The sequence below is a fragment of the Triticum aestivum genome, chromosome 4A (assembly GCF_018294505.1).
Source record: "Triticum aestivum cultivar Chinese Spring chromosome 4A, IWGSC CS RefSeq v2.1, whole genome shotgun sequence".
NCBI classification, from domain to species: Eukaryota; Viridiplantae; Streptophyta; class Magnoliopsida; order Poales; family Poaceae; genus Triticum; species Triticum aestivum.
This window is the reverse complement of record NC_057803.1, coordinates 729,360,346-729,371,933: the sequence shown is the minus strand read 5'-3', so window position 1 is coordinate 729,371,933 and position 11,588 is coordinate 729,360,346. Positions and strand designations below refer to the sequence as shown.

At 39.9% G+C, this 11,588-nt stretch overlaps 1 protein-coding gene across 1 annotated transcript; it reads right to left on the bottom strand.

Annotated features, from left to right (window-relative positions):
* Nucleotides 1-7,558: 7,558 nt before the first annotated feature.
* Nucleotides 7,559-9,179, bottom strand: LOC123083432 (3-ketoacyl-CoA synthase 5-like). Its single transcript, XM_044505482.1, has one exon. The coding sequence runs from the start codon at nucleotides 9,129-9,131 to the stop codon at nucleotides 7,770-7,772; it is 1,362 nt and encodes a 453-aa protein (XP_044361417.1). The 5' UTR covers nucleotides 9,132-9,179; the 3' UTR covers nucleotides 7,559-7,769.
* Nucleotides 9,180-11,588: the final 2,409 nt, after the last annotated feature.

The window sequence follows — 11,588 nt, the reverse complement described above, 5'->3', positions numbered from 1 at the left end:
CATGGATAACATGATTCCTACCCAAGACTAGAATTGTTCAATGAATTTGGAATCAACAAAAATTTAGTTAGAACTCTTGAGACCAACGTATGTCACATGCATGGCCACAAATTTAATAAGAAACACACTAAATTGGCAATGAAACATATCATCATATAATTAAATATTAAACTAATCCCTGCACACATCAAATATCTCACACTTGAGGAAATGAATTTTGAACACCGACATAACTTCAACAAGATATAGTTAATTACTACTTGAGATTAAGAGCATCTATGTAATGATTTTTTCTCAAAACAAAGTATAGTCTAGTCATTACAAAATAGCCATACCACCTGGTATCAAGTCAATAGCTAGGCTTCTAATCAATCCATTCTTCTTAGCTTGGGTGATCAATTTAGTCAAAGAATCAACAATTATGTTAAAAATATAAGGGGACAAGGGGTTGCCTTGGCGCACCCCCTATGAGCTTTTGAGATAGTGTTAGTCATGTTATTATGTTTAGCACTGAAGGTTCCTCCCAAAAGAATCTTTCCAATCCACTCCACCAATTTTTGATCAAAACCTCTCATGGTATGGAAATCTAGCTAAAACTCCAAGTTTGCCTTCTCGTATGCTTTCTCGAAATCAAGCTTAAGCACAATACCATTTTTTTATTACCACATGAATGATGGAAAATTAAATTTCATGTAACGACATAATACCATCCATAATATCATGATTTTAATAAAACAGTTTTGATTACCATTGAATAGAATGTCAATGAAACGCTCAACTCCAACAGTTAAGACCTTAGTAATTAGCTTGTAAATCTATATCTATATCTATACCTTTTTACTAATAAAGCAAGGTGCGTTGCTAAGAAATTTTCATCCGTTCACCCATATTGTTATGTTTTCAGATATTTTTCTATCCGAGGTGGTACTAAAAAAATTCATACCGGCTAAATTTCGCACATCTCTATTGGGCCGACTTTATTTCGTGTGTCACCTCCATTGGCCAAATTGGCCCTATTGAGGAGCAGCGTAAAAAAATATTAATCATCTGTGGTTCAAACTCACAATCTCTACTTCCACAAAGAAGTGTACAGCCACCCGGGCTAGCTTGAGTTTTGTTACAACTAGCACATATGCCCGTGCGGTCCAACGGGAGAGATTTTTCTGCAAGAAGCATCACGAGAGATAATTGATGTGTCCATCAAAATGGTCTGCACAACATTGGTGCGACGGAACGGAGAGTTGTAGTGTTCTCGCGGGTCATGTTTGGCCAACGAGATCTTTATAGTAGTAGGGTTGGTAGGAGTGGCGGCCACTACCCAACTCATGCCTTTTTTTTCCAGGTCCGCCTCCTTGTCGAGGTGGTGATGACCTCCTGATTTTTTTATAAAAAATACGAGCAATTTTCTGGAAATCATTAATTTATGGAAAAAGAAAAACAAAACTTGAAATAGGAAGATTTCTTAAAATTCACAATCATTTTTTGAAAATAGGAACCATTTTTAAGGTGGAGAAATGATTTGTTTTTTGAATTTATGAACAATTTCTGAAAATGGAAACTTGTTTTGAACATTCAAAACATTTTGGAAAATGTGTTTTTAATCAATTTATGAATTAATTATTTTGAATTTATGAACATTTCAATAAAAAGGAATATTTTCCAATTACAATTATTTAAAAAATACAATTTATTTGAAAATTCTCGAACGATTTTGGATTTTTTCTGAAAAAATTCGAACATTTGTTGCTTTTCAAAAAAATTTGGAACGAGAATAAAAGGTTAAAGTTCAAATATTTTTCAAATTTTGAATTTTTCTGAAATTCTGTAAATTGAACGAATAATTGTAGAAAAATAATATTTCTGAAAAAACAAAAAACTGAAATTTATGGGAAAAAGGAGAAAATAACTTGAAGGAAAAAAAGAAAAACTAAAGTAGAAAAAGTACACAGAAAAAACGTAAATGGGCAGGCCCAACGTAGGGCGACAGATGCTAAACTACATCTATATGCCGCTCAGTGCGAAATATAAGGTTAGCCAACTGCATGAGCAGGATATAAATTGGTGGTTTGTCTGGGCCTTCACGCTGTGGCTCACATATGAAATTCTCGACAAAGCACTTTCTTTCTTTTCTAGCAGATGGACCACCAAAATTTAGTACCACCTCAGATATAAACAAATTATTTCGTGGTAAACGGATGAAACAATTGGAGAAGCACACCGAGTGCGGCGTTTCTGCTCCTGAGCTCATCTGCACCCCCTCTGACGAAAAAAATCAAAAATAAATACTACAAAAATTAAAAAATACCAATTTTTTTGTGTGGTAGATAAGTTTATGCGTGAGGTGCACTCCAAAGTTTACTTCATTTGGACATGTGAACAACTCTCAGCAAAAAAGACGAATTCAGGGTCTGTAAAAAAAGTTTACTATTCACACACTATTCTGACCCGATTTGATTTTTTTTGTGAGAGCTGCTCAGATGTCCAAATAAGTTGAAATTTGGAGCGAATCTCACGCATACAATTTTCTATCACACAGAAAAATGGATTTTTTTGAATCTTTTTTATATTTGTTTTGATTTTTTTCTGACCATGTGCAGATGAGCTTGGGCACCGAATTGGATTTTCGAAACACACCTTTCTTTATTAGTAGCTAAGAAATTCTTTTCCAAAAATATGTTTTTGAATCACGAACAGTATTTTTCATTTGGGAAAATTTCAATAAAAAGAAATATTTTCGAGTAGCAATTATTTTAAAAAATCGGATAGATTTTAAAATTCTAGAACAAGTTTGGAACTTTTTGAAACATATGATAACAATTTTTAAAATTTCGAACAAATTTGGTACGAGAAAAAAATTACAGTTTCAAATATTTTTGAAAATGGGAACAAATTTGAAATTAGGAAGATTTAAAGAAACTTTGTAAAAATCGAAATTCTTAAAAAAGTAAAAAAAAATATGTGAAAAGGATAAAATAACTTGGAAGGGCAAAAAAGTAGAAAAAGAACACGGAAAAAACGGACATGGGACGGCCCAACTGTGGGCAACAGATGGAAAACTCCAACTGTATGTCACTCAGCGCGACAAGTAAGGTATCCCAGCTGCGTGGGCTGGATATAAATGGGTGGCTTCTCTGGGCCTTAGCGAGTGCGGCCCACGTACGAAATTTTTGACAAAACTCTTTTTTTTTCTTTTCTAGCAGATGGACCACAAAAATTTAGTACCACCTTGTATATAAAAAAAATCGATGATGAACGGATGAAAAAATTGGAGAAACGCACCTTGCTTTATTAGTAGGTAGGTATAGATATAGACATAGATATATGGTTACTTAATAATAATCCCACCTTTATTCTTTATATCAAATTTTACCAATTTATATACATTTGTAAATTGTCTAAAATATCAGCAACCCACATTGAGAATCAATGAACAGAGGAAAAAAGGGAAACACTCTACAAAAGAAGGAAACATGCATGCATAATTATGCCGGACTGTGGGAAACAAAAGAGACTTGATGAGAGAGAAAAATGATTTGTGCATGCTGGGGAACTAATTAAAAGGGATTGATGGTAATTAAACGAGATTGATTTGATGACAGGAAAAAGGGGAGGGATGCTGCTGTGAGTAAGTAGAGATTTGATGAGAGAAGAAAGCGGGGGAGAGGCTCTTGTTGCATGCTGGTGGTAATTAAAGTGGGATTTGATGAAGCGGGGGCTCGCCCTTTGCATGCATCGCCTTTAGTAAGAGATAATTACAACTACGGTCCCTATACTCTCCGGCGTGTAACACAACGGTCCTCAAACTCGCTGAATGCTCCAATATGGTCCTCAAATACAAGAATACGCTCCAATGCAGTCCCGGTGACATCTCAGGCTACGGCCTACAGCCCAGCCCGATGCCACGTGAGCGTATAGTAGCAATGAGGGCCCCACAGTTTAGTATGAGAGAGAGAAAGAATAGAAAAATAAACCGCGAGATTGAAATTCGAAATTGAGACCTCCCCGTTGATATCTCCAAAGACCAAAGCCCACAAAACATAACCATAAACCCCACTTCTGCTATATGTTCATATTTGTGACTAGGAGGGTATATTAGTGTGCGTTTACGTACCTCTACAGGCAAACTATCCTAAGGTTCATTTTGCTGTGATTTTCTTTTTACCTTTTTTCAGGTTTACGTTTATTTCCCTTTTTTATTTTTATATTTCCCACTTAAAAAAGGTAATAAATAAATAAATTTGGCATGAAACAAAAATACAACGGATATTTTAGATACACGGTGTATTAGTAATTATAGTAAAAGTTTACCTTATTTTTAATGGGAAAATCTAAAAATAAAAAATAAATATAAACTTGGGGGAAAAGGGTTGTTGGGCATATAAGTCGGCAAATATATAACCATTTTCTAAAACCACGCAGAACATTATTCAAAATACACATCTCTAATTTATTTTAATAGTTTTATATTTTAGAAATACAATGAGGAGGCACAATAACTATGCGTGCATGTGGTCATGAATGACCATATATTTTTCTTACATTTCTTCTTTTTAAATCCACAAAATTTTACTTGTATACCTCTTTTTTTTTGCGGGGACTTGTATACCTCTTTTTTTTGTGTGACTTGTATACCTCTTCAAGATACAAAATAATGAAAATATAATTGAGATTTACAATATACAAAAATTGTTATATATATATATATATAAAGTAAATTTTAAAACAAAAATTATAAGCACAAACTTTGTATCCTAAAATAAATATTAATCCTGCAGAATACTCATCAGAAAAAAAGCTTGAAGATAGAAAAGGAGGTAAGCTATGCACCTAACCGGCCAATTACGGTGTGTAATTATGGTGCTGCTAAAGGCGAGTGATTTGAGAAATTATATAAAACTTTTGATCAGTGTATAACATGAATCATAGTCTGTGCGGGTGACTTGCTTGCGGCGTAACATGCCATGCGGTCTCAGGTCCCATCCGCCTTCGTTCAATTTATTTCTCTACTACGTTATTTTCTCGCTGCTGATCCATGGGAGCCGCACTTCTAATGTCTGTCTGCTGATAAGGCATCGGTCTGGATACGGGGCATAGCGATAGATGTAGCTAGGACTATATTGGAGCGTATCCGTGTATTTGGGGACTGTAGTGGAGCATTCCGCAAGTCCGAGGACCATCCTGTTACATGCCCGAGAGTACAAGGACCGTGGGTGTAATTATCTCCCTTTAGTAATTAAGCGAAAACTAAAGAGAAGGATTTCATGAAGCTCGCTTGGGACGACGATAGGAGAGCAGCATATTAGTGTTAAAAAACCAAAATACATGAATGTTTTTTGTGCGACCAAATTACATTTTTTTTAAATACCTGATTGATTGTACGTCGTTGATGCAACCGGAATACACGACACTGGAAGCCTGGCCGTTACTGCTGCAAGCGGGATGCGGCGTTCCAAGACCGAACACCATATGCATCTAGCATAAGCATGCCAATGCAACACCAGTTGCCACTATTCTTTTTTACTACAAAAGTTGGATTTCCATGGTGCAACCGACTATGCATATGTTGCAAGTATGGTCGATGGTATTTCAAGTCGGGAGGACGATGTTGCAAAGCCGACCACATGAACGTTACATGGATGTCTGACATCTATGTAAAGTCGAATGCATATCATTGCGAGGTCAATCGGTGTTATTCCAAATTGTATGGGTGAAGCTATAAGCTAATTAAGTAGTGATTTTAATATTTTGGAGAATAAGTTTTCTTTGCATCGTTGTCAAGGCTGGTTTTGTGACTAATGCGCAGCTGATATACATTTCTTCTACACCTCCGTGTGAGGCTCCCTGTCGTGGCTCCGTCCCATGCTATCATACCATGCGGTGGATGTTTCGATGAAAACACCAATTTTCTCTCCTGTTACAACGCACGGGCCTTTTTGCTACTAAATCTTAAACGACATACATGTCTAAATTGTTGTATGTTGTTTGCATCGGAGATTTTAGGTAACATGGTGATGATGTCTAGTTCAAGCATTTTACATCAATTTTCTTCTTTTCTTGTGGGGTGCATCAAGTTTCTCCTAGTGGAGATGAATAAACAATCTCATTAGATATATTCTAACCACCTCCCAACAGTGCTGGAAAATTATATTGGAAGATCATCAGCGCTAGGAGCCCAATTAGGTTTCATGGAGAAGGAGGCATGCTTTATTTCATTTTCAGAAAAGGGGCTGGGAGGAGTAAAGTTTTTTGGATCAAACAAATTTTCACGAAATTTCAAGAATATGTCCAGATTTGGGTTATTCACATTTTTCTGATTAAATTTCGTATCTAAAATAATTAAATCTAAGCTACAGTGGAATTTATTTGATTTATGCAAGTTATATCAATATTCTAAAATTAATAAAGTCATAGAATAGTACAAAAAACTCATGGGCCAGAACTAGAAAAGGGATGGCTATACGGTGCCTTCAGGTTAGCCGTATCTATATTACCCTCACCGCTATTATGCTCACTTGAGCGATGAATAACTAAATCGCAACGGGATACAACCCGTCTACTCATAGGTGTTGGTAGGTGGGTTATTGGGTTATGTTAAGTTAGGTGAGAGCAAAATGGGCTGGCCTATTTAGTATTCTTTCGAAATAAAAAACGTTATTATTTAACTGACTATAGCCTTTCATATTTAATTGTTCGGGGTTGCTCAATTGTTTTAATCGTTTGGGCATCAAGCAAACTCTGATTGACGTGAAATTTGAATGTAGCCTGTCTAGACTATAATGAGGCCACACGAAATAATTATAGTCATTTGAAGATCACTTTACATTTATTGTGAAAATATCCCCATTTTATTGAATAAATTGAGTTTGCACTATGAGTAGCGGATACCAGAAGGATAAAATCATGAAATAATTTGGGTAGCTCCCAAATATATCATGAAGGCTAGAGGCATGGCTTGGGGAAAAGCCTAGGTGTAGAACACCGAAATAGAGAAGGGGTGTACTTGTTCACCATTTAATAAAAATAGTAAACTGAAATATGCAAAGAATTAATTTAATTCAATGATTATATCAGCATGCGGAAAAATCCATGATTGCATACACAGAACTATCATAGAACATGGGGAGCTGAACGTTCTCTGCAGCCATAACTCATGCATATGTGGCCAGCAGTCACTGTGGCAGAGGCTAGCGGTGACAACGGCGCAAATTCTCGGCGAGAACTTTTGGAGTATTGAGGGGCTGCCGCCCCAGCATCGCCTATCCTTCATCACCCAAGGCCACCACAATGTGCTTTTAGCAAGCGCTTTCCGTGCGAAAAGTTAACCTTCATGACGGCGGCAGGGTGGGGAGAAGAGAGGAGACGGCTCGGGCGGCGACCTTTTAGGGATTGCCCGAGTCACCTATCATCAACGAGCGACATGGTTGAAGAGAAGAACTGAACCAAATGGTCCCATTAAAAATCTTAACCTTCAAATCCTCACATATATGAAACACAATGAAACATGCCTTAGTTGTCTATTTTAAAAACAAGATATAGCATATTTAATTTCCACATAAAGTATGGTTTCGCATATATTTATAATAGCAAATGGACGATAACAATAAATCTGGGTGGTAGCCTCTGCAGCTTGTTATTACACGATTGTTTTAACTAGCTTTTATAGTATGAAACAGTTGTATAACAAAGGATATGATGGTCCCTATGGCCGCATACCAAGCATAACGTTCCAGCTGCCGATGTTATTCTCTGTAGTGTTCTTCCTTTCTTTTTTAGGGGAGTGCAGACGGGTATCGATGTATGCACCCGGCCCATGCTCTGTCCGGCTGGTCCGCCGGTCGGATGCACTCCCAGACGGCACTGTTGCACTTGAACCCGGATCCAAACCCAATCATCCATACCTTGTCGTTCTTCCGCATCCGGCCCTTCGCTTCGATGTACGCCAGCTCATACCACACCGTGCTGCTCGACGTGTTCCCGAACCGGTGAAGTGTCATGCGGGACGCCTCCACTTGCTCGTCTGACAGCCCTAGGCTGCTCTGCACCTTGTCGATAACCGCGCGCCCGCCGCAGTGCACACAGAAGTGGTCGAACGCCTTGCGGAAGCCGGGGACGTGCGGCTTCACGGTCAGCCCCAGCTTTCTGGCCACAAAGGACAGGGCGAAGGTCAGCTGCTCGGAGAGAGGGAGGACGAGGGGCGCGACGGCTGTGATGTTGGCTTTGAGAGCGTTGCCGGCGACGGCCAGGAGATCCTTGGACAGGTTGACACCTAAGTTGCCCTCGCCGTCCTCTTCCTGGAAGACACACGAGTAGGAGCCGTCGTGCGTGCCCGTGGTGCTCGTCCGGACGAGGTGCGAGAGGCGGAACCGCGCCCTGTCCTCCGATGTGGACAGCAGCACGGCCGCGCCGCCGACCCGGAACAGGATGTTGGAGAGCTGCATGGGCCTCTCCTTGCCGGTGTAGAAGTTAGAAGTGATGATCTCCGTGGAGACGACCAGAGCGTGCTGCGTCGCGCCGTGGCCCGTTGCTTGCAGCATGCCGGCCGCGAGACCCACCGAGATCACGCCGGCGCTGCATCCCATACCGGAAAGGTTTACGGCGCGGACGTCATCACGGAGCTTGTATCTATTCACGATCATGTCGGTGATGGACGGCACTGGGGCGAAGACGCTGCAGTTTACTACTAGTATGTCGATGGCGTCTGCGGTGACCATCCTGTTGGCGAATAGGTCGTCGATGGCCGAGAAGACGACCAGCTCCGCCTCGGCGCCGGCCTCCTGGAAGCTATTCTGTGCCGGCATATAAGAGTCTCCGGGCGGCAGTCTGGTCTCCTCGCCGATGGCGCTGCTTTCCAGCATGCGCGTCATGAAGGAGACGCTGTGGTCATCGAACAATGGGTTGAGGTGAATATGCTCGATGAACGTGGCTTTTGGCACACGACAGCTGCCAATACCCTGGGAGCAAGCATAGTCGATGAGGTATACGGTACGGCGGCGCTTCATCAGCTGTATGGTGGCCACGCCGGCAGCCAGGAGACCGGCCAGGACGAACTGGATGGGTTGACAGGCGCGGAGAAAGCCTAATATCATGTCAACAATGGCCACGAAATGCCTCGGATGAGGTATCGAGGCCATAACTCGGAGTCGCTCAAACTGTGTTGTGTGCGTGCGTCTATATTCTGTAAAGGCGTACACTTTGGCGAGGAAACAACTTGTGCGGTGCTCTCATTTATGGAGAGCCACGCGCCCGACCTACCAATGTTTTTTTTGGGACGAAAAGCTAATTCCATCTTTCTGTTATTACTAGCAAACTAGTAAATATGCACGTGCAACGCACGTCTATTTGGACTAATAAGTGTGCACGTGCAACACGCGTCTATTTGGATTAACACATTATACTATACTTAATACAAGACAATTTATTCATAAATTTGAAATTTCCCTATAAAGTACACAATCTCTTATTCCCAACTTATACAAATAATTTGAAATATCGTTTCTCCTTAATCAACATGTCTGTTGTATTAAAAGACCACCCACTTTTTCCAATGTATAAAACTCAAAATTATTTAGAAGATTCATCATGATTCTCCATATGCACACATTTATGCAAGTGTAATCACACATGAAAATGTCACTTAGGACAAGCTAAGGAACCGTTTCAGTGCCAACAAACTCCAGTCAAGAATTATTGTTACAATTGAGTGTCAACCACACAATAGTAGGAAGAGACCTCTATGGTTTGTTGAAAAGAGGAAGCCATTGTCACATAGAGAAGTGTAGAGATGTCTTGACTCCATAGAATCAGCTGTGAAACAAGACAAAAAAATGCTAGTTGGACCATCCGATTCTACTATTACACCACAAGCGTTGTAATGTCTGGAAGCAAGAAAAGTGACTTACTTTATTATGAAAATAGAACATGTCAACCAAATAAAAATTACATTGATAAATTGCGTAATTATACTTGTTAATCACTGGACAAAAGCATTAATATGACAACTTGGAACAGTTAGTTGAGTACTACACATTTCTTTAAGGGCTCAACATTCTAAAATTTTGACAATATAACAAATATCCTCTAAGTTCGTAGTAATAATGATACGTAGGCTACCACTTGTAAGAATAACAGTGGCAAAAAAGGGCCAACAAATGCCGGTTTAGAAAGAAAAAACTGCAGATATGCTTCCAATTTTAGCAACTCTAGTGGATAAAACATACCTTACCTCCCAAGTCAGGAAAATAGTCAAATGAAAAAATGTACTTATTATAAGTAGTAGAGATGAAGTTATAAGGATCATGATTCAAGATATTCGGAGAAATATGGTTGGTCTCTCTGTATGATGCGAAGTTGTTGCAGTCAGTAGAAGAGTGACCTGCCCTCCAGGCAGAAGACGAAGGCGGCGACGGCACGTGTGCGTGTTCGGAGGAAGCCGCAGCTCCTCTTCACATGTCTCCCGTTGTGGCTCGCGTGGGTGGTGGGCTGGTGACGACAGGCGACTCGCGATCGCGATTCCCTGATAGGAGACGATAGGATGCGCTCGCGATTAGTTTCCTAATAATTAGATGTGTTCGTGATTAGGTATCTAATAGGATGCGTCCGTGATTAGTTTTCTAATAATTAGATGTGTTCGTGATTAATTTCCTAATAGGATGCGCTCGTGATTATTTTCCTAATAATAGGATGCATCCGTGATTAGTTTCCTAATAATAGGATGCGTTTGTGATTAGTTTCCTAATAATTAGATGCGTCTGTGATTAGTTTCTTAATAGGATGTGTCCGTGATTATAGTTTCCTAATTGACCAGGCGTGGACTTCATATTTTCCTTCACGGTGGAGTACGGTCAGTCAATGTAAATTGCTAAGTGCACACAGAGAACATATTAGGTTAAGGCTAGCCGTTAGATTAAGTTTAGTGGGACTAATCATGCGGTGGTAATGTATCCGTGTATGTTTTGTGGGGTGCACTTAAAAAGAATTATGTTTGCTCTTTTATAAGTAGTATAGATCAGGAAAATAGTCAAATGAAAAAAATGTACTTCTTATAAGTAGTAGAGATGAAGTCATAAGGATCATGACTCAAGATATTGGGAGAAACATGGTTGATCTCTCTGTATGATGCGAAGTTGTTGCAGTTAGTAGAAGAGTGACCTGCCCTCCAGGCAGAAGACGAAGGCGGCGACGGCACGTGTGCATGTTCGGAGGAAGCCGCAGCTCCTCTTCGCATGTCTCCCGTTGTGGCTCGCGTGGGTGGTGGGCTGGTGACGACAGGCGACTCGCGATCGCGATTCCCTGATAGGAGACGATAGGATGCGCTCGCGATTAGTTTCCTAATAATTAGATGTGTTCGTGATTAGTTATCTAATAGGATGCGTCCGTGATTAGTTTCCTAATAATTAGATGTGTTCGTGATTAATTTCCTAATAGGATGCGCTCGTGATTATTTTCCTAATAATAGGATGCACCCGTGATTAGTTTCCTAATAATAGGATGCGTTTGTGATTAGTTTCCTAATAATTAGATGCGTCTGTGATTAGTTTCTTAATAGGATGTGTCCGTGATTATAGTTTCCTAATTGACCAGGCGTGGAC